General features: G+C 38.2%; 1 protein-coding gene across 1 annotated transcript; it reads left to right on the top strand.

Annotated features, from left to right (window-relative positions):
• The first annotated feature begins 560 nt into the window (after positions 1–560).
• Positions 561–1,292, top strand: LOC145107061 (uncharacterized). Its single transcript, XM_079043939.1, has one exon. The coding sequence runs from the start codon at positions 561–563 to the stop codon at positions 1,290–1,292; it is 732 nt and encodes a 243-aa protein (XP_078900065.1).
• Positions 1,293–24,668: the final 23,376 nt, after the last annotated feature.

Raw genomic sequence — 24,668 nt, 5'->3', positions numbered from 1 at the left:
AATGCAATAAAAGTACTAGAACCTTTTTTAAAATCTCACTCTAGCTACTTTAGGAAAAATGTGAAATGTATGCGAATCCATAAAAAAACGCACATCGTTCTTTATAAGATGTTAGTGGAGCATGCGTGACTAACCGACACACTAATTTAGGACTATAAAGTCGAATGGTGGTACAAATCGTAAATTATCATTATTAATGGAGTGTTGTGGTTTACCAGCACATTTATTCAAGATGATAAAAGACATCGAGGTTGTCAAGCGGGTTTGCATGGTTTTTTACATCTTGTTTCTGATCCTCGGTATCCCAGTCACAAATTGAAGAGAATAATATGAAATTAAACATGTCATTGATATGATTCAATGAATCTCAAATGATCTAGGAATTTGATATCGGATTGAAATTGGTGAATTGTTTTACCTACCTTGATAAATTTGCAATTAGATTACAACATCCCTCTTTTTAATTGTGAATTGTATTTTAGATCCTAGCCTTGACTATTAATTTGAGTTAAAATATTTAGGATTTATATCAACTAACTAAAACTATCTCTCTCTTATAGATGACTGGAAACGATGAATATACTGCTACTCAAAACTCCATGCAAAGCTCTAACTTCAATCTCTTATCGACTCTGTCAAAAGAGAAACTCACTGGTCCAAACTATATGCACTGGATGAGAAATTTGAAGGTGACTCTTCGATACGAGAACAAGGAATATGTTCTCGAAAAGCCTCTTGTTGAAATCGATCAATCCATTGCTACTCCTGGAGAAACAGTTGCTTTCAATAAGCATTCTGATGACCCCACGAACGTTGCTTGCATCATCGTTGCTACCATGACGCCAGAACTCCATAAGTTCTATGAGGACTACTGGCCCTATGAGATATGCGTCGACCTTGCTGAAAAGTTTCACAAGATGGCTAGGCAAGAACGCTATGAAGTGGTCAAGTCTTTTATGGCGTGCAAGTTGACAGAAGGAGAATCTGTTTACGCTCAAGAGAAAAGAATGCAAAGATACATGGAGTGGTTGGAAAAGCTCAATGTGACGTTTGGTCAAGAATTGGCCATTGGTATGGTCCTTAACTCTTTCACTTCTAGTTATGATCAGTTCATATTAACTTATTATTTGAACAACATGGAGACGACATTGACCCAAATCCACAACTTGTTGCAGACTGTTGAATTAGGGATGAAGAAAAATCATGTCCCTTCTGCTATAAGTGCTCCTATCCTGGCTATTGGACATAACAAAGGAAAGAAGAAGAAGGATCCCTCCCAATCCAACTGGTAAGGGAAGGCCCGTACTGGAGCATCTGGTAGTGGGTCCAATTCGAAGCCCAACTTTGATGTTCCAGCTGTTAGTGACCCAACGGAGGCCATTTCCTTCCATTGTGGCGAGAAATGGCATTGGAGAAGAAACCGCCCAAGGTACCTTCAAGAGCTGAAAGAGGGGAAGATCAAGCCATCTAGCTCCTCATCAGGTACATAAACTATTCATATCAATAACACACAATGTGACATCCCCAAATTTACGGCCTTTTTAAAACTTTTTCTTTATGCTTATTTCAACTCAGAGTGATCATTTATACTTACATAATTTCGTCCCATAAAAAGTATTTTTGAAGAAAATGTTTTTAGTTGATTATTAAAAACTTTGGGATGTCGTAATTGATACAAAACATAAGCATAAATAGGCCTTACATCAATATTCTTGCAGCCTACAAAATCTTTAAATCTCCCAACAGATAATTACATTATCTATCAGTACCTTCGTATCGTTACATGTGATACAAAGAAACTGAATGGGTCAAGTTGGGAAACATAGTGAGCACATAGGGTTTTCAAGCCACAATACTATATTCTTTAATCATATATTCTTCAGCATTCAAATAACCCAATTACCCCATTCCCGTTATTCTCACTTCCTAATCCTAGAATGATGGTCTCGAGAGATCTTTTGTAAAGGATCTTTGACAGTAGTCATCTATATTTTTCATAAATGATTAGGAACAACATTTTGATAAAACCTTGGACACAACACGATAGTACAAATAATACTTAGGGTATGCACGACAGTACGATAGTACTTTGGGTAAGCACAACAGTACAACAATACTTTGGATATGCACGTCAGTATAATAGTACTTTGGATAGACACGGAAAGTCACAGCTAATTATTTCACATAACTCTCACAACTACTATCTCATACAACCCTAATATACCCCATCATTTATTATTTTACACATCCCTTTACTACCCAATCATATTATTAATTTTAATATACAATTAGATCAAGTAATAACCATATCATATCGTACAAATATATTAAACACAAAAAAAAAACTCACATAGAATTTAAGAAATTAAAATACTATTATCTATGTGTAAGTTGAAAGTAACTATGCACTCCCTTAAGTTAGGTGAATAACTAGTGATCTCTGTAAAGTTGTAACACTCGTTTCAGGTATGAGTTAATTTCTAATTTTTAAACCTTTATTTTGGGTAACCATGTCATGGTGGAGCTTCACCACGGCGTGGCGGTACTTTTTATGATCTTAGGATTATAATGACCTGCCACAGCATGACCATGGGTGCCACAGCGTGGCATCTGCTTTTGGAGAAAACCTTAATCCTTAGGCTTTGGGCCCTATTTAAAGGACATTATGGCTAGGGTTTTGTCATCATTCAAATTCCATCACCCTCCCACGCTCAAAAATCCTAACTATAGCCACCTTTACATATTGTGAGCTCGTTTTTGGTACTTTTGTGATCATTGAAGGAGAATGAAGCCTTTTGGAGTGGTGGTTCACCTTGCAAGAATCATCCTCATCTTCTAGCTTTTCTTATGGACCTTGGTGTGTGTCCAAGACTTAATATTTATGTTGATAAGATGCTATATCCCGATTTGTCCCTTATTCTTCATGTCTTGGTGGGTTGGGGTGGTTAAGTAACATAAAATTTTCAATTTTTTAAATCTCTAGGACATTTGGGGTGTTTAGTGCCTTAGATCTGAAGTAAGAATGAGTTTTTTTGTCATGCATGTAATCTTGGTCATCAAACCCTTATTTTTCCCTAACATGAGTTTAATACATGCATTAGACATGCATGTCTATAAATCACAGATTTAGTGTTGGTGCTAGAAAATCTTCTGGAGCTTATGGACAAGGAAATTTCAAGATTTAGTGCTTAATGATTAAGTCCATGTTATGTTTTCCCTTGTTTGGACCTAGGGTTTGATATCTTGACCTGTTGGAGGGTCATAAGGGATAAAGTTGTAAACTTTATTCATCTAGACCATACGAAGGACCTGATCTGGTCTTTGGAGCTCTTAGAATCAAAGAAAACGACTTAACCCATAAAGTTGTTAAGAACCTAGTGCCTACGGTGTGGCCTTAGATCGCCAAAATGTGGCGTCTGTAAAATTCCCATAAGTATTGTCGTTTATGGGCAACGACGTGGTAATGGATGGCCACAACGTGGCGGTCGACTAAAGTCAACTTTGACCGCTGACTTTGACCATTGACTTTTGACTTGAGTTGACTTTTGGTCAAACTCCTAATTTTAGATGGAGGGATAAGGGTTTACCTTGTGTGACTATATAGGTGGTGTATAGCATCTGTATTTTGGTTGTGAGAGTAGTTGCAACAGATTATCGTCTGAAAGGCGAGTCTCTTCACTGTTCATAAGTATTTTAGTTATGAAAAGTAAACTAGAAGTTCTTTTGAAAAGTTCGCCTGTTCCTCCAGAAAATCCTATATTTTCTGATGTGATGAATGATAAGTAAAAATGACTCTACAATTCCTTCTATGAGTACTAAATGGATACAAGTTATATATAATTTAGAGTAAACAAACAATCGATTGGGTGAATCTGCCCTAAGCCCACAACCAAACAAGGAACAGGGAATGAGGCAGAAGTCACACATCCCATTGTTTGCTAGATCTTCATTGTATATAACCCTGGCGTATTCATTTGGTACTTACGGAGTTAACTGTAATAGTTCTTTTATATTTGAAGAAAACATTCCTTAAGAAAATCATATATTTCCTTTTAGTAAGATGGTAACCACAATATTTCCTTCTATAATCACTTAGTTTATACTAGTTATATATAATCTAATATCGAACGGACAGTTAAATGTGTGAATCTGCACTAAGACCACAACTAAACAAGGAACAGGAAGTAAGGCGGAAAACACACATCCAACTGCCTGTCGGATATTAATTATATATAAACCTGATGTGTAAACTAAGGTATTATAGAATTAAACACTAAAGGTTTTTAAGTTATACCGGTTTAATAATTCGAATCAAACCTTTTATAGATAAGTTTCTAGTTTCACTTACTTAATGATCTAGCCGAAAAGTATATTTTTGTACTAGAATGCAGTATACTGAACTTGTATGCTATGACCTGACCCATACCTGTTACTCCCTATGATTACTTGGTGTATACAAGATATATATATATATATATATATATATATATATATATATATATATATATATATATATATATATGTATATATATATATATATATATATATATATATATATATATATAAGATCGAATAGATAGTAGACTGAGTGAATCTACTCTAAGCCCACAACCAAACAAGGAATAGGAAATGAAGCGCAAATCACACATCCTACTGCCTGTCAGGTCCTATTAATATATATCCCTAATGTATCCATTAAGGAATCATAAAGTTAGCATTATAGGCCCCCTTTTTACTGAATGTTCATGTTACTAGGAAAGTTATGCGGCGCTGTTTTATTGGTTAGGAAGACTACTAGAAGTATTGAAATCCTGTACTCTAAACGCCTCAGTCGATACTATTGTGAGTTTTATATATTGCTATGTTTTATTTATTATTGTCCGGTAGTTTGTAGATGTACCCTTTTTAAATAAAATCCTGTACTTTATAGATGTACCCCATATATAACTCCCATACTTTGTAGATGTACCCCATATATAACCTGGTACTTTGTAAATGTATCCCATATATATCCTTATACCATGTGTATTATCATATTTTGTTTTAAACAATGAGTTAATGATACGTTCCCTTCCTAGGTTACTGGGAGTGTAAGGTATAAGTACGTGAATCATGTATTGTTCCTCCGTTCTAGAATATAGTATGTACTGAATCCCTAAACTATACCTATTATAGTTTACTAGTATGTTTGCTTGAACTATTCCTGATTTGTAGAAAAGACTCAAGTAGCTATTGAATTAAACATGTACTTTAAAAATGGAGTTTTATAACAACAAACTAACATCTTTTTAAAAGAGTTTTTGGATTGATTTGATCACTTACAAAAGCATAAGAAATCCTTTAATGTGATGGTTATCACAGGTAAATATTTACACAATACTATTGTGTTAAGCTTGTATTCCCGCCCTTAAAAGCATTTAAAAACATTTAAAAGATAGATTATAGGGGTATGAACTCACCTTATGTGGGTAATTTAATTGAAGATTTGAGTAAGGATGATAAGTTCCACGAATGAAGTCCCGAGACACAAACGAGTCCTAAATGACATATAATGATACATATTGGCATGTAATTAGTAAATCTAACTACAAACGAGATTGGGAAATAAGCTAGGATGCAAGAATAACTCACCAAAGGAGTGTTTGAAGCAAGATAGGAGGCTGATAGGGTGTTCACGGCCCAAAGGAAGGATAGTTCACGGCTGGGCCTGAATGGTTCACGACCCAATGGAGTTGACGGCCCAAATTGATGAGTTGTTCACAACCAACATGTGGTTCACGACCCAAAGGATGAACACATGAAGGCTTCACGGACCACTTGATGATTACGGCCCAAATGATGAAGAACTCTTGAAGATCTTGGTGTTTTGGTGGGTGTTTGAAGTTCCTAGTAAGCTTTTATGGAGTAGCAAAGGAAAGGGGATGTTTAAGAGTGAAAGATGGTGTTCTTGAACTATGATACTTGAGAGAGAATGGAGTGATTGCGGCCAAGAGAAGAAGAAGTGAAGGAAAAGTGGCTAAAACTCATCTATATACCATGAGTTCACGACCTAAGAGGGTTTCACCACCGTGAACATGGTCCTTGGCCGTGAACCTCACTTGTTGAGGTTTTATGGCTTAAATGTTGTTCTAGGCTCTTGGTTCTTACGTGGTTCACTTCCTAACACGCAACCCTTACGTATACTCGGTCTTTAAGCCTATAAGTTTGACCTTAAGTTGATGTGTTTGACCTGATCCAATAAAATTTTTCGGGTTGTGACATTTTCCCCCCGTTAGATGGAATTTCGTCCCAAAATTAGCTTTCTCAGCAATACTCTTGGGGTCGTGCTCCTCTGAGTGGTAGAATAGCCACTCGTAGACCTGGGCAACATCGCCCTGGAGTTCATGATAGGATTCATACCTGCTCCATCTATTAGTACCTCGTGTATACAAGTTGTATATAATTAAGATTAGTAAGACGGTCGGATGTGCGACTCTACCCCAGGTCCATAACCAAACAAGGAACAGGAGATAGGTCGGAAACACACATACTAAATCTTCATAATCATAATTATATACCACCCTCGCGTATACACTTAATCGTGATAGTTGGGCTGTATTCGTCCTTAGCTTCTGTGCTTGAACTTGATCTGTTGGACGAGTAGTAGTTCGGGAAGGTCTGTTGAGTATACATCAGAAAGGTTTCGGAGGGCAAGGTACTCTTCGCATGAGTACTTCGGGGTCAAGAATATGAAGGAGACGATTCTGAGGTCTGGTTCGGGCTGTCGTTACGAATGAAAAGGGTTTCGTTAATCGGTCGGTTAAGGCGATGGATTTTTGTAACACATGAACTTGGTATGGTGAGGACCACGCCAATCCATGACGAATGACGACAATGGACTCTTTACAGAAACAAATGTTAGGCCGATTTGAAAGAAACGTTTGTTATATGATGGTGTCTCCCTAGTGTGCTCGACAATGTATTATGTGAAGACTTTCTAGTGCTTTAAGTTTTCTCCTTGATAAAACCACCACCATAAATCGTACCGCGATGAGCGAGTACTAACAGTGAAAGTGCTTTGATAACTAGTGTCGATACTTTATATTATGATCCTCCTCGGTACCTCTATGATCGCCTGACATATACAAGTTATGTATAATTAAGATGAATAAGACGGTCGACTGAGTGACTCTGCCCTAAATCCACAACCATACAAGGAACAGAAAATGAGGCAGAATCACTCACTCTAAGCCTGCAAAATCTTAGCTATGCACAACCCTGATGTACATACTAAGCCATCATAGCTCTCCTGAACGGATCTTTAGTTCTCTTATGAATGTTGTGACTTGTTCGGATAAATAATTTATAACTACTTTTTAAATTTTCCCCAAGTTTTAATCTTAATATGAAATATAATTTAAATCTTTAAAGTAATTTTATTTAGAAGACGTACCAAAAATCTCAAAAGAGGGGTTCCTCGTTGCTCCCTTATTCGTGTCGTTAGATTCCTCCTTTTCCTTCGTCATTTCTATCTGTTGGACAGTCTCTCTTGACATGTCCCATTTCACCACATGCATGGCATACTTGAACTATACCAGCATCGGTGGTTGAAGTGATGTGTTGAGTTGGAGTTCTACAGAAGCGAGCTCCTTCGTCATTTCTCTCTATTGGACATTCCCTCTTGAAGTGTCCAGATTCGACGCACTTGAAACAAGCCTGGTTTACTTGAGAGATTGGTCGTGCCGGCGCCCTGTAGAAACGGGCAGTGTGCCCCTTCCTGCGGCAATTCATGCACTGCATCTCTCAGCAAGCTCCGTTGTGGTGGTAGGTGCATTTGTCGCACCTTGGAAGATTTCCAACATATCGGTTGACGGGGGTTGTAGTGGCAGATGAAGTGCCAGATGTTGTGAATGCTGTTGTGACCGCAGGGGGTAGTCACGGGCTGTCGTCTCTTGGTAGAACCTTGAGCCGACTTTTTCCCCTTTTTGTCCCAGAACTTTCGTTTCTTGTTCTTAGGTTTGTGGTCTGGGGTGTCCTTGTCAGCAGACACTCGCGGGTTCCCTTGATTATTATTGTGATTAGCATAACCGGCACACTTCCGCTTCCACTGGCGTTATCAGTATTGAACTGTGCCATGACAGCTGTCATAGCAGCTGTGACCGCAGCCTGAAATGTAGCGGAGTCTATCTGCAGAATTGGTGCCTCGCCTGTTGCTTGGTTTCCTCCTTGTGAAGACATTATTCTATTGCATGGCGAGAAATGATTTCATGAGTAATGATGGTCATTGATAGTTTTATTCCATCAACTTAAATGTACTAAACATTTTCACGCTTTGTTGGACTATTCTCAATGTTTCTGTCAACATTTCTGAGATATGTCCATGGTAGTGAGTAGAAGTAGGTATTGTACGAGTGATTTTTAAACTAATTTATCCATGTTTCCTAGTGTATCATGTTTTGACTTTCGTAAGGTTCTGAAATGATTCATGACGGAAGTCTATATAAAATAAACTTTATGAATTTGAAGTGGCTATCCTCGAATGAATTTCTGTGAATTGAATAACGGTTATTGGCTGCACGAAAAAGAAATAATCCTAACACATAGTGTAAGTAGTGTATTCACTAGCTCACTAAGTCATTTTTGGTTATTATTTATTAGTTTGACGCATAGGACGTTTGGTTTCTTTGGCTGATCCCTCCTTGGGAAATCTCCTCATGAACCTCCTCTTGTTCCTCCTTGACTCCTCTGTTGACTGCTATGATGGAGTGGTTACATCTATCTGGGTTTGTCGTGCGAGAATGGAAGTGTCTTAAGAATCTATGAGATTAAGTGAAACATTATGGGGTGATCCTTACCAGGTCCTCCTATAATTGCGCAGTGTATACAAGTTGTATATAATTTAAGATTAAATAGAACTTCGAATAAGTGACCCCAATCTAAAACCACAACCAAACAAGGAACAGGAAGTAGAGCATAGATCACAAATTCTAAGTCTATAAAATCTCAATTATATAAAACCTTGGGAGTATACACTCCGGAATTATAGACCTACCAGAAGGGTCTTTTAAATTATCACATAAGTTATTTATAGTGCCTAAAATACTCCTATAGTATTTTAATGTAATGAACTTGGTAAGTTTTAAACTTGTTGTTATCTTACAGTATCATAAAATACTCCTATAGTATTTTAACTTTATGTTCTGATCTAGAAATCCCTTGCGTATAGAGTTAGGTAACTTTTAAGACTGTTGCAACACCACATCACTCCCAAACACATGTTGGTCATATCTCAAATAAATATAGTTGATCAGGCTATATTGATCCCAGATATGATTACATAACTGTCCAGGTTTGACAGCAGTGTCCAACCTTTAAATACTTCTATTATGTTCTTCTTGTGATACTTGTTCTAGTATGTATATATGTATAAGCAGGTATGTATACTTTTATAAAATATTGTTATATTTTAAAATATACTTTTAGTTAGCGCACTTCGTCCCCATTGCATTTATAGTTGTATATCTTTTATAGGTTGATATACTTAGTTCAGTATAAACAATGCTCTGATACCAATCTGTCACACCCCCAAACCGGAACGGCGGAAACGTTCGGGGGCGGAGGACGTCATGTTTAGTATCACAACACATGCATCATAGTAATCAAAGTAATAAACAAACATTGCATTAATATTAACGTGTTTACAAAGTATGTGATTCACAAAAGATTGACTCCAAAAGTAAATAACAAAACAAGACATGAAGCTACTATACTCCATCTTCTGAATCCCAGTGCGTGTACCTGTCTACTAGTTTCCTGAGAATACAAATTATTTTGAAAGAGTAGATCAGCATTTAAGCTGGTGAGTTCATAAGTATTTTAGTTATGAAAAGTAAACTAGAAGTTCTTTTGAAAAGTTCGCCTGTTCCTCCAGAAAATCCTATATTTTCTGATGTGATGAATGATAAGTAAAAATGACTCTACAATTCCTTCTATGAGTACTAAATGGATACAAGTTATATATAATTTAGAGTAAACAGACAATCGATAGGGTGAATCTGCCCTAAGCCCACAACCAAACAAGGAACAGGGAAGGAGGCGGAAGTCACACATCCCATTGTTTGCTAGATCTTCATTGTATATAACCCTGGCGTATTCATTTGGTACTTACGGAGTTAACTGTAATAGTTCTTTTATATTTGAAGAAAACATTCCTTAAGAAAATCATATATTTCCTTTTAGTAAGATGGTAACCACAATAGTTCATTCTATAATCACTTAGTTTATACTAGTTATATATAATCTAATATCGAACGGACAGTTAAATGTGTGAATCTGCACTAAGACCACAACTAAACAAGGAACAGGAAGTAAGGCGGAAAACACACATCCAACTGCCTGTCGGATATTAATTATATATAAACCTGATGTGTAAACTAAGGTATTATAGAATTAAACACTAAAGGTTTTTAAGTTATACCGGTTTAATAATTCGAATCAAACCTTTTATAGATAAGTTTCTAGTTTCACTTACTTAATGATCTAGCCGAAAAGTATCTTTTTGTACTAGAAAGCGGTATACTGAATTTGTATGCTATGACCTGACCCATACCTGTTACTCCCTATGATTACTTGGTGTATACAATATATATATATATATATATATATATATATATATATATATATATATATATATATATATATATATATATATATATATATATATATATATAGCTAAGATCGAATAGATAGTAGACTGTGTGAATCTACTCTAAGCCCACAACCAAACAAGGAACAGGAAATGAAGCGGAAAGCACACATCTTACTGCCTGTTGGATCCTATTAATATATATCCCTAATGTATCCACTAAGGAATCATAAAGTTAGCATTATAGGCCCCCTTTTTACTGAATGTTCATGTTACTAGGAAAGTTATGCGGCGCTGTTTTATTGGTTAGGAAGACTACTAGAAGTATTGAAATCCTGTACTCTAAACGCCTCAGTCGATACTGTTGTGAGTTTTATATATTGCTATGTTTTATTTATTATTGTCCGGTAGTTTGTAGATGTACCCTTTTTAAATAAAATCATGTACTTTATAGATGTACCCCATATATAACTCCCGTACTTTGTAGATGTACCCCATATATAACCTGGTACTTTGTAAATGTACCCCATATATATCCTTATACCATGTGTATTATCATATTTTGTTTTAAACAATGAGTTAATGATACGTTCCCTTCCTAGGTTACTGGGAGTGTAAGGTATAAGTACGTGAATCATGTATTGTTCCTCCGTTCTAGAATATAGTATGTACTGAATCCCTAAACTATACCTATTATAGTTTACTAGTATGTTTGCTTGAACTATTCCTGATTTGTAGAAAAGACTCAAGTAGCTACTGAATTAAACATGTACTTTAAAAATGGAGTTTTATAACAACAAACTAACATCTTTTTAAAAGAGTTTTTGGATTGATTTGATCACTTACAAAAGCATAAGAAATCCTTTAATGTGATGGTTATCACAGGTAAATATTTACACAATACTATTGTGTTAAGCTTGTATTCCCGCCCTTAAAAGCATTTAAAAACATTTAAAAAATAGATTATAGGGGTATGAACTCACATTATGTGGGTAATTCAATTGAAGATTCGAGTAAGGATGATAAGTTCCACGAATGAAGTCCCGAGACACAAACGAGTCCTAAATGACATATAATGATACGTATTGGCATCTAATTAGTGAATCTAACTACAAAGGAGATTGGGAAACAACCTAGGATGCAATAATAACTCACCAAAGGAGTGTTTGAAGCAAGATAGGAGGTTGATAGGGTGTTCACGGCCCAAAGGAAGGATGGTTCACGGCTGGGGTTGAATGGTTCACGTCCCAATGGAGTTCACGACCCAAATTGATGAGTTGTTCACAACCCACATGTGGTTCACGGCCCAAAGGATGAACACATGAAGGGTTCACGGCCCACTTGATGATCACGGCCGGAATGATGAAGAACTCTTGAAGATCTTGGTGTTTTGGTGGGTGTGTGAAGTTCCTAGTAAGCTTCTATGGAGTAGCAAAGGAAAGGGGGTGTTTAAGAGTGAAAAATGGTGTTCTTGAACTATGATACTTGAGAGAGAATGGAGTGATTGCGGCCAAGAGAAGAAGAAGTGAAGGAAAAGTGGCTAAAACTCATCTATATACCATGAGTTCACGGCCTAAGAGGGGTTCACGGCCGTGAACATGGTCCTTGGCCGTGAACCTCACTTATTGAGGTTTTATGGCTCAAATGTTGTTCTAGGCTCTTGGTTCTTACGTGGTTCACTTCCTAACACGCAACCCTTATGTGTACTCGGTCTAGAAGCCTATAAGTTTGACCTTAAGTTGATGTGTTTGACCTAATCCAATAAAAATTTTCGGGTTGTGACAGATGCATGCAATCAGCTGAGCTCAAGTAAGTTTTCCCAAAATACCATATGTGTTGTTATATAAAATTCTATGTGGATTGCATGATAGAGTAGGGCTAAGGATACCTTCAGGAATTGTATGCTAGATTTGTCTGGTTTGTGTGATGCCTTATAGCCTAGGGATATTGAATGCTATGTATTACTTGGGATTTATATGAGTTCAGTTAATTGCTAAGTGTATGCTTTAAAAATATTATACGATTAGGATCATATAGCCTTAGAATGACTGGTTTGGCCTTATTTCCTGTTCCTTGTTTGTTGTAGGCTTATGGTGGAATCATTTATTCGATAGTCTATGTGATCTCATTTTATGTATAATTTTCATGCATAAGGCAACTGAAAGTGTTGGTAGAAATTCCTGGTAGTGTGGGAGCAAGTGTGTTAAGGATTCCTAAGAGAGTTTAGGAAATATAGTAGTTTGTTGTGTGTGCAGTTAGCGGGGTTTTCAGAAAGTGATTAAGGAGGTGGCTTAGAGGATTATGGATGATTATTCAGGAAGGTACCATTAGGTGTTGAAGGTAGTATTGGGCATGTACTACTAAAAGCACAAGATCTGCACCCGAGTCAAGGAAAGTCATGATGATTCTAAGAAACTACTAGAGTGTGAGCTTCTTCGTGTGTATACTGATTGTGTGTGTGTTGTATTTCAGTATACTGATGACATGTGGTAGCGCAAGAGGTTCAGGATCTGGTTCCGGTTCGGGCTTTGGTGCCGAACCAATTGATAAGGGTTTACACGATTCATCGCGTTAGAGATTACGCGAGGTATCCTTGATGCGACCCCTTTGATGTTCGAGACGATCAAGGAAGAGATTGTTGAGATGTTGGAGGAGCGCTTTTGGAGCTTTTGAGCTGAGTTTTCCGTCGGGCGGTATCGAGCATATACCCTCACGTTTAAGGATTTTCGGGGATATGGAGCACTAGAGTTCTTTGGGGTGTAGGACCCCGTTATCGCCAATCATTGGATAGCTGACATGGAGTGTGCCCAGATGACGAGCTTCTACCCCGAGGGGTCGAAGGTGAGGTTCGCTGCGGGATGTTTGAGGGAGCGAGCTCGTGATTGGTGGGAGGAGGTTGGTTATGCTGTGGGAGCACCCGCTATTGAGGCCATGACATGGCCTGATTTTGTGACCAAATTTCGAGAAGAGTTTGCACCGGATGTCGAGGTGCAACAGCTGGCGAGGGAGTTCCAGGACCCGCGCCAGACGACTGAGACTGTGGCAGAGATCACTGCCAAGTTTTGGGAGAGAGCTTTACTAGTTCCAAAGTATGCCGCATAATAGGAAATGAAGAAAACTCGATACCATGACATGTTGAGAGCGGATATCTAGGAGTTTGTTAGCTTTTCAGCTCGTCGGACATTGGAGGATATGATAGCCAGAGCTCGGACGGGAGATAGACTTGGAACACCTCTGGAAGAGGAAGTCGGAGCAGGTGTAGACCGTTGGGGGTCCTGTAAAGAGACTCAAGTCTTCTGATTGGCGACCTAGAGGCCATTCAGGCTAGGGAAGATGTGGTGGATATAGGAGAGTGCATGAGGGGATTTGCCAAGAGAAAGGGGATAGCTACATCAAGTGTAGCAAGATTGGTCATGTCATCAGGGATTATCCCCAGGTATCGGGTCTGATATACTTCCATTGCAATCAGATGGGCCATGAGAAGGCCGGTTGCCTGAGGTTGACGAGAGGGGCGGTGGCGACACCTGCTCCAGCTACACTGAGGATCACAGATGGCCGTGAGAGCAAGGTGGCGGCCCCTGTGGTGAAGAGCATGACTTTTCAGCTGACGGCGGAGGAGGTGCGTGCAACTCCTGATATGGTTACAGTTATGGTCTCTATTTATTATTCTCATTCTTTTCCTTGTTAGGCTTATGTTCATGTTGGAATGTTTAGGGACGTTCTTAGTGAATGGATTTCCTGTACTGGTTCTTTTCGATTCGGGTGCTACCAGGTCATTCATGTCTCTTGCACTCAACAAGAGGTTTGACGATGCTCCTGGTGAGCTTGGTTGCCCTTTGGAGGTTGAGATTGTTGATAATCGTCCGATAAGGGTCTCCATGGTTCATTGGGTTTGTATATTGGAGGTATTTGGTGTGATATATTCAATTGAATTGGTTCCCATTCCGTTACGTGAGACGAATGTGATTGTGGGTATGGACTAGTTGATCCCCAATGGGGCTATGACTGGCATCAAGCATCAGTTAGTGAGAGTTCGAAACCCAAGTGGGGGAGAACTGGTTATTCAGGGCTAGGTTACACAGCATGGGCCAGTTCTTTATTCACCTACGAGAGCTAGGAGGTATCTTCAACAGGGTTGTTCTGGTTTTGTGGCTTATGTGTTGGATACTCGGGAGGAGGTAAAGAAAACAGTTGATGGAGTATCCTAATTTATTTCCTGAGGATTTTCCTGGATTGCCTCTGGTGAGGCAAGTCGAGTTTCAGATCGATTTAGTACCAGGTGCGACTCCGATAGCTAAGTAACCTTATCGGTTAGAACCACCTGAGATGCAAGAGTTGTCTACATAGTTGCAAGAGCTGTTAGACAATGGATTTATCAGGCCGAGTAGTTCACCCTGCGGAGCACCAATACTATTTATGAAGAAGAAGGATGGTTCCCATAGGATGTGCATCAACGACCGGGAGTTGAACAAGTTAATGGTGAATAACCGTTATCCACTCTCGAGGATTTATGATTTGTTCGATCAATTGAAGGGTACATCTTGGTTTTCCAAGTTTGATTTGAGTTTAGGCTACCATCAGATGAGGGTTCGGGATGAGGATGTTCAGAAGACATATTTTAAAAATCGATATGGTCATTACGAGTTTGTGGTGATGCATTTAGAGCTCACCGTTGCGCCAATATCGTTCAAGGGTCTCATGAACAGGGTTTGTAGGTCGATGTTGGATCGGTCAGTGACTGTCTTAATCGATGGTATCTTGGTCTATTCTAAGACCAAGGAACAACATGAGGACCACTTGCGAGAGGTTCTGGAGACTTTAAGGAGGGATATTCTTTACACCAAATTCTCCAAATGTGAGTTCTGGTTGCACGAGGCGCAGTTCTTGGGGCACTTTGTTAATCAAAAGGGTATTTTGGTCGATCCAGCCAAAATCGAGGTCGTGATGTAGTGGGATATTCCGCGGTCTCCATCTGAGATTCAAAGTTTCCTTAGCTTAGCAGGGTATTACCGAAGGTTTATTGTGAATTTCCCTAGGATCGTAGTTCTGTTGTCCAGATTGACGAAGAAGACAGTTACCTTTCGTTGGGGGCCTGAGCAGCAAGCGACATTTGAGACTCTGAGACAGAGATTTTACGAGGCTCCGATTCTGACCCTACATGAGGTGGTTGTCGACTTTGTGGTTTACTGTGATGCTTCGATAATGAGATTGGGTGTAGTGCTTATGCAGCGGGGTCATGTGATTGCTTATGCGTCGAGGCAGCTGAAGCCTCAAGAGTCGAATTACCCTATGCATGATCTGGAGCTGGGAGCTGCAGTTTTTGCCCTCAATATTTGGCATCATTACTTTTATGGGGTCCGCTGTACCATCTATACAGATCACAAGAGCTTGAGGTACTTGATGGATCAGCCGAATCTGAATATGAGGCAACGTAGGTGGCTTGATGTAGTAAAGGACTACGATTGCGAGATTTTATACCACCTTAGGAAGGCCAATGTCGTAGTCGATGCCTTTAGCCGCAAGGAAACTAGTGCACCTATCATAGATATGTGTTTGAGGATGGTTATTGTTTCTTCACTATTGGATTTGATCAAAGAGGCTCAAGTAGAAGGGTTGAAAAAGGAAAATTGTAAGGAGGAAAGGATCAAGGGTCATATTCCGTAATTTTTCAAGGATATCCGAGGGTTGTTGACTCACTATAGGAGGGTTTGGGTTTCGATTGTTGGTGGGGTTAGATAGACACTGCTGGAGGAGGCTCATAAGTCCAAGTTTTCGATCCTTCCAGAGGCCACAAAGATGTATAGAGATTTAAGATTGATTTAGTGGTGGCCTTTCATGAAGAGGGAGATAACGTGGTTTGTAGAGCGGTGCTTGACTTGCCGGAAAGTCAAGGCCGAACACCAGAGACCTCATGGCAAAATGCAACCATTACCCATTCCCATGTGGAAATGGGAGGAGGTCACCATGGACTTCATCACGAAGTTACTTCATACAACGCAGGGGGCAGATTCGATTTGGATCATCGTGGATCGCTTGACCAATAGTGCAAATTTTATTCCTATTATGGAGAGCAACTTTGTGGAGAAATTGGCAGATATTTACATCCGTGAAATTGAGGCACATCATGGGGTTCCAATGTTAGTGGTCTCGGATAGGGATTTTCGTTTCACTTTCAGGTTCTGTAAGAGATTCCATGAGGAATTGGGTACTCGGCTACACTTCAGTACATCTTATCATCCCTATATTAATGAGCAGAGCGAGCGGGCGATTCATACACTTGAGGATATGCTTCGGGTATGTGTGTTGGACTTTGGTGGGAGTTAGAATATATATATATATATATATATATATATATATATATATATATATATATCTTCCCTTGTCCGAGCTCTCCTACAACAACAGTTATCATGCCAGTATTGACCGACCTCCCTTCAAGATGCTTTATGGGAGGAAATGTCGGACCCCGGTTTGTTGGGGCGAGGTCATACATCGGGTTATGGGGAGTACTGAGGTAGTAATCAAGACCATTAAGTTGATTCATTAGGTGAGTGGAAGGCTTCAGATCGCGTAGAACTGTCAGAAGAGCTACACAGATCAGCGACATTCCGATCTTGAGTTTCAGGTTGGTGACATGGTAGTTTTGAAGGTGTCACCCTGGAAAGGTGTCATCTGCTTTAGGAAGCAGGGTAATTTGGCTCCCAGATATATTGGTCCTTTCAGGGTTATCGCTCGGGTGGCCAGGGTTGCGTACCATTTGTATTTACCCGAAGAGCTTAGTAAGATCCACAACACTTTCCACGTCTCTCGGTTGCGGAAGTGTTTGGTTGATGATTCCGTAGTAGTTCCATTGGAGGATATTCAGGTGGATGAGAATTTAAACTACATGGAGAGACCAGTGGTGATTCTTGATAGGAAGACCAAAGCCTTGTGCAACAAGGTAGTGGAGTTGGTGAAGGTGCAATGACAACACCATAAGGGTTTCAAATGGACATGGGAACACGAGGAGGAGATGAGAGAGCACTATCCCGAGATATTTGCAGCAACAAACTTCGAGGACAAAGTCCGATTCAAGTGGGGGAGAGTTGTAACAACCGTTTTAAGTATGAGTTAATTTCTAATTTTTAAACCTTCATTTTGGGTGGCCATGGTGTGGTGGAGCTTCACCACAACATGGCAGTACTTTTTATGATCGCAGGATTTTAATGACCCGCCACAGCGTAGCCATGGATGCCACAATATGGCATCTGTTTTTGGAGAAAACCCTAATCCACAGGCTTTGGGCCCGAATTGCATGGGTTGGGCCAGAAGCAATGTATGTTGGGTTGAACCCATTGTGTTTGATGTATGTTATTCTGGGGAAGAGCTCAACGTGATTGCATTGCATCTACCAGTGTTCCGCACTCTATGATTTGTTTTGTACTCTGATGACTTTTGATACATTTCCCTTATACTCTGATTGGATTTTGGAATGAACGAATGATTGTTTTGGTTGACTTAAAGAAAATTTTTACTTAGTATTTTTGGGATGTTACAAGAGCTTTGCCTAACACCTTTAGCTCATCCTTTGACGCGATAAAGCTTTAAGAGAAAACTGCGAAAACATGAGGACAGGACTTCGAAGCCAAAAGCTCTTATTTTCCTGGATGGCTCCTTTGGCTTTCTGACACGTGTCGAGCTCTGGTCCTTCCACGACATTCCTTCTAGAAACAATCCACATGTCGTGATTTTAGTGATCCACATGTCAGCTTCTCGTTGTTCCACGTTACCATGTCTCGTGAGAGGGTCGACTGGCGACCGAGCCACATGGCGCACTCTGGTGTTGCCACGTCATCAACACAAGTATTTTCCTGAAATCTTCGGACGGCCATAACTTCCGCATACGAGCTCTGTTTTCAACTTTCTTTATAACCCTGGAATCCTTTCGATGATCTCTACAACTTTCATTAAGGTTTCAACCGCTAATTCTCAATCTAATTAAAATTCATATTTAGACCGATTTAGACTGTTAAAGTCTGTGCGGAATTCATAACTTATTTATACGAAATCCATTCTCGACTGTCTTTATATCAATGGATTCATATTTACGAGTTCTTCAATTCTCATTTAGATTGTTTTAGCTACCAATCAACCGATTAGAATTTCAATTTCTATGCTCGCACTACATGCATGCTCTCGGTTTTTCAAATACTACGACTTTCTTTTAGATCACTTAGGCTAAAAAGTAATCTATCTAAAATTTAATTTTTGCGATACGTAGAGTCATGTCAGTTTAATCGATATACTTTTTTATGCATGGAATCCTTGTCACATATAAAATAACTTTTGTTAAGATTATTTATCCAAAATAACATTCTATTAAGATTTCATTTTTAACGCTTATTCTATTTTAACCGAGTAGCCCGAATTTGCGGGTGTTACATACAATTTTCTCATTTTTGGGTCCTTGATATGGGATGTGGTTTTCACATTTGTTCAAATTTGTAGGGTTTAAGCAAAATTGAGGAAGTGGAGCATGGGAAGCTCAACCTAATCATGGGGAATAGGCGTTCTTCACCCGTCACCAAGATTGGGACGTACGAGCTTGTGCTAGATAGTGGTGTTAGGATAGATTTGATTAATTGTTGTTATTCATCAGAAATGACACGAAACATTATTTCATTTCATGTATTGTTAAGAAAATGTTTTTGATATTCAGTTGATAATGACAATGGTTCGATTATGGTTTATAAAAATGGTGTTTGTATGTTTGAAGCTTTACCTTGTAATGTTGTGTATGAAACTTTTACATGTGTTGATAACTTAGGAAATAGTGTATTCCATATTGATTCGTCTAATAATGTAGACAAAGTATTATTGTGGCATTGCCGTCTTGGGCACATTAACAAGTAACACATCGCCCAACTCCAAAAGGATGGAGTTTTGGAATCATTTGACTTAAGGCCATATGATGAATGCGAGTCTTGTCTTTTGCAAGATGACAAAATCACCTTTCACTGGAACATGTGAAAGACGTGAAGGATTGTTGGACCTCATCCATATTGATGTCTGTGGGCCATTCAGATTTGCTACAAGGGATGCAAATCGATACTCCGTGACGTTTATCGATGATTATAGCAGATATGGGTATATCTACTTAATGAAACATAAATAAGATACTTTTGAAAAGTTTAAAGAGTTCAAGCATGAGGTAGAGAATCAATTGGATAGGAAGATAAATATAATTCGATCTGACAGGGGTGGAGAGTATCCTAGTATCGAGTTTTACGACTATCTCAAGGAATGTAGAATTGTTTCACAATTGACTGCTCCAAGAACACCACAACTTAATGGTGTGACTGAGAGGCGTAATCGAACCCTACTTGATATGGTTCGTTCCATGATGATTCGAGATTCTCTTCTAATATGTTTATGGGGGTATGCTTTAGAAACAGTTGCTCATATCATAAATCTTGTTCCCACTCAGAAGGTTGCCAAAACACCTCATGAGATGTGAACGGGGAAAGTACCCTCACTCACACATATCAAGGTATGGGGTTGTTAAGCTCTCGTAAGATGAGAGACTCATGACAAACTCGAACCCAGAGCCAAGAGGTGTATATTCATTTGATACCCACAAAAGTCCTTTGGATACTTGTTCTACAGACCTAGTGAAAACGTGGTCATTGTAGCTCGAAGAGGAGTCTTTCGTGAGAGAGAACTCATTTTCAAAGAGGACAGTGGGAGTGCTATTGATCTGGAAGAAATTCCAGAGTCATCTAATGAAGGAACCTTAGAAAACACTAGCTCTCAACAAGAGGATGAGAGTCTTGTTGAGCCCATTAACAATTCATTACATCTTTTTTGGTCCAGCAGGGTTAGCATGCCACCTCAGTGTTATGGCTTCCATATTACTACTGATGGGGACGCGTTTATCAGTGATAGAACACTGGTAAATTTGGAAGAACATGCTAACTACAAGGAATCAATGGCAGGCCTTGAAACTGCCATATGGAAAGAGGTTATGGATAGTGAGATCTAGTCCATGGATGATAACCAAGTGTGGAACTTGGTTGATCAAGAACCTAGTCGCAATACAGTAGGCTGCAAATGGATCTTCAAGAAGAAGACCGACATGGATGGAAAGGTACACACTTTCAAAGCTAGGCTGGTTGCGAAGGGATTTACTCAAACCCCATGGATTAGCTATGATGAGACCTTCTCACCAGTAGATAAGATAAATTCTATGAAGATAATGCTTGATATTGTTGGCTTTTATGATTATGAGGTATGGCAAATAAATGTTAAACCTCTTTCCTAAACGGGAAGTTAACTGAAGACGTCTATATGAGTCAACCAGAAGGTTTTGTACATGCCAAATATCCAGATATAGTGTGCAGGCTTGAGAAATCCATTTATGGGTTGAAACAAGCATCTCGCAGCTGGAATCTTTGCTTCCACGAGAAAGTCAAAGAATTTGGATTCTCTAGGAGTGAGGATGAGTCATGTGTGTATGTCAAAGCTAGTAGGAGTATAGTAAATTTCCTAGTATTTTATGTTGATAACATACTCCTTATAGGAAAAGACATTTCCAACTTTGAAAGAAGTGAAATCTTGGCTTGGGAAGTGTTTCACTATGAAGGATCTAGGGGAAACAACCTGTATTCTTGGGATAAGAATTTTGTGGGATAGAAAGAGATGCCTTATTGGTCTTAGCTAGAGTACATACTTGGACAAAATATTGAAGCGTTTTATTATGGAGAACTTCAAGAAAGGGGATTTACCCATTCATTGTACTGTTAAATTGAGTAAGACTCAAAGTCCCAACACTGAAGAAGAAATAGATGACAATAGTCAAGTCCTATATGCTTTGGTTATAGGATCGATCATGTATGCTATGACATGTACTTGCCCTGATGTGGATTATGCCTTGAGCATGGTTAGTCGCTTTCAGGTAAATCCTGACAGAGCCCATTGGACTTCAGTGAAGAACATACTTAAGTATTTACGAAGAAAAAAGACATGTTCTTAATTCTTGGTGGTAATGATACATTGAGAGTGACTGGTTATAGTGACACCATCTTTCAAACAGATCGTTATAACTTTTGTTCTCAATCTGGCTGGGTATTCTTGTTGAATGGTGGAAAAGTAACTTGGAAAAGTTCCAAGCAGTCGATGGTAGTTGAATCTACTTGTGAGTCATAGTACATAGCAGCGAGTGAAGCATCGAAGGAAGCGGCTTGGTTGAAGAATATCATCAGAGATCTTAGAGTAGTCCTGACCATTCAAGAGCCATTGGAACTATTCTGCGATAATGAAGGGTGGTTGCTTTGACCAAAGAACCAAAGGATCATGTCAGATCTAAACATATCGATATAAAGTACCATTACATCAGACATAAGGTTGAAGAAGGGCATCTCCTGGTGAAACGGGTGTCATCAAAAGATAATACTGCAGATCCTTTGACAAAGGCTCTGAGCAAGGTCAAACACGACCATCATGCTAGGAGCATTGGCTTGAGAAATGATATTAGTTTTAGTATTTAGTTGATAGTTTTGGAACATTGTAACAAAATAAATGTAATTGATTTTAGTGATTGAATAATATGAGTATTGTATCGCCTTCTTTGATTATTTATTCTCGTGTTTCTTTTTGCATGTTTAACTTCCTGAGTAATTTAGTAGTGATTTAAGATTGTCATGAATCGATTGTAGATTGTCTATAGAGATTAGACATTGCATGGGTTTGCTACAATATTCATGAATACTTTGAAAATAGAGATTTTAAGTATTGGATAAACCCACGCTTAGAGATTACTTCATGGATTCAGTCACGAGTAATTCTAAGACGATAATATCTACTATTCTTCGAACGAAGATATATAAGTTGTGATTTATAAATCGGTTATGCATTGATGTTGCGAAAATGCATCAGTAACATGATGTCACAAAACGCAGTATTATGTATGATTTGGTGAATAAAGGTCACAGTTATATATACAAAGTTTATTTGTTCCTTTTGCCTTAACAGGAAAAGCGATATTTTTGGGCTCCTCAGTGATTTGGTGTTGACATTATAGTGTTGGGCTCAGCCATGAATGAACTGATGTGTTTAATTTGTAGTCTAATGACGTCATCACAAATCGGGAATTCGGGAAATAGAATCTTGGACCATGAGATTGATTGGATTCCATGCCTCATATCTATACGATATCTTGAAGAACGAAAGGATAGTTGATCACTTATCTTAGGGCCAACGCTTGATTTGAATCAGAGTTTGGTAGTGGCTTGGGAAGCACATTTTGCTGTTTCGTTCAAGGTTATACTTGTAATTGTCGTTATTGACTTATCCAAGTGGGAGACTATTGGATTAAGGTGTCTAAGCCCATAAATAAATTGGTATGACTTGTAATTAGAAGCAAAATCCTTTTTGGGTTGCCCACAGAACTAGTAACTAATAAAAACATGGGATTTAGAAGGAGAGGTTGATTTATTGATTTATTATATGATTAATAAATAACAATAAATAATTTGTTAATAGATTATATAGTTAATATATTAATTTGTAATAGTAATAACTAATAAGAATTAGTCAGAATTAATTTGGATTTAACTCTGGGTTAATTAAAATTAATTAAAGGTGTAAGGATTGAATTGTAGTTATTCAATAGTTGAACAAGAAGGAATTCTAGAACCTTCCACTAGGGTGGACGGTTTTGGTGATGCCAAAAGAGCATCTAGAATATTCCTTATAAGATAAGGAAACTGGATAACCACCTAGAATTAAATAATATTATTTTATTCAGGGTTATCCTATCAGGTACAAATAGGACCCTTTGGGTGCCTTGATTTCGTCCACTACTCCTCCTTTAGAAGAGTCGAAATTTTGCATCCTCTCCACTGTCCTCTTGTATGTTCTTGTTGCTAGGGTTTGACTACAAACCATTAGAGGCACTAAATCTTTGGTGCTAGTTTCTCAAGTCTACAAGGAATGAAACAACTAACTTGTTTGCTATAACAAGTTCAAGGTATGTAACTCTACTTTGTGATTTTCGGAATTACTAGGGTTCATCATAGTTTTATTAATTTAAAGTATGTTGCCTTTAATTGAAGACATAAATCCTATTAGGTTGCATGTGCCCAATCTTAATTGTTAAGTGTTTTCCGCATTTAGCACTATAATTGTAATCTAAGAAAACCATCAACTTTAACATTAGAAGAGTTTGATTTTCGGATCTCAATCATCTAAGAAACTAGAGGAATTCAACTATAAAGAAATGTATAGTATTATGTCCTCTCCTTAGGGTTCTAGTTTGTTGCATTAAAGTTAGGAACTTGTGTCATTGTGGAATATGGTTTTATTTGTTTTCTTCTGCTGTGTGTTGGATTTTAATTTAAAGTGTCACCATATTCGAACAACGGTATCAAAATCACTAGTTCATGTTTTTTGAACAAAAGTGTAGCCAATTTTTTTGTGTAAAAATAATGAGGTGTAACTTGTACACACTAATGGGAAACTCGTGTTTGAACTATATACATTATATTTCACATTTCGAATAAAAATTGGTTTCTAAAAGTTTAAATGGATTTGGTGAGATATGAGTTATTTACATGGTTGTAACATGGAAACTATAAAATAATTATATATAATGTGTATATAATTTAATGGTCGTTAACTTATTTTTAATAACATAAAAATTTATAAACAAAGATCAAAGAATAAGTGTCAAAATATATGTATTTGATCTTAATCAAAAATGGTTTTAAAACATGTTTTATGACACACCATGCTTAAAGGAACAATATTAAAACTGTCGCTAATGCTAATGGAGTTTATTAATGGGTTGAAATAGTGATGACTGATGATGGGGTTTAGCGCTTTTAAATCTATTTATTTAGTCTATATTGTTGTTGATCGGTTTCTTTGTAACACTTTGATGTTGTCGCAAAAGTTTTGAAATAAACTTTTAATTGTATAAAAGTGTTGTTTTAAATTTTATGGATTTGATATACTTTGCCTCGATTAGACCTAGGTTTGTGATGTTTATTTGGGTATTTTAAAATTG

The sequence above is a fragment of the Lactuca virosa genome, chromosome 4 (assembly GCF_052849685.1).
Source record: "Lactuca virosa cultivar CGN04683 chromosome 4, Lactuca_virosa_CGN04683_v6, whole genome shotgun sequence".
In the NCBI taxonomy this organism is placed as follows: domain Eukaryota; kingdom Viridiplantae; phylum Streptophyta; class Magnoliopsida; order Asterales; family Asteraceae; genus Lactuca; species Lactuca virosa.
This window is presented reverse-complemented; position numbering and strand designations above follow the sequence as displayed.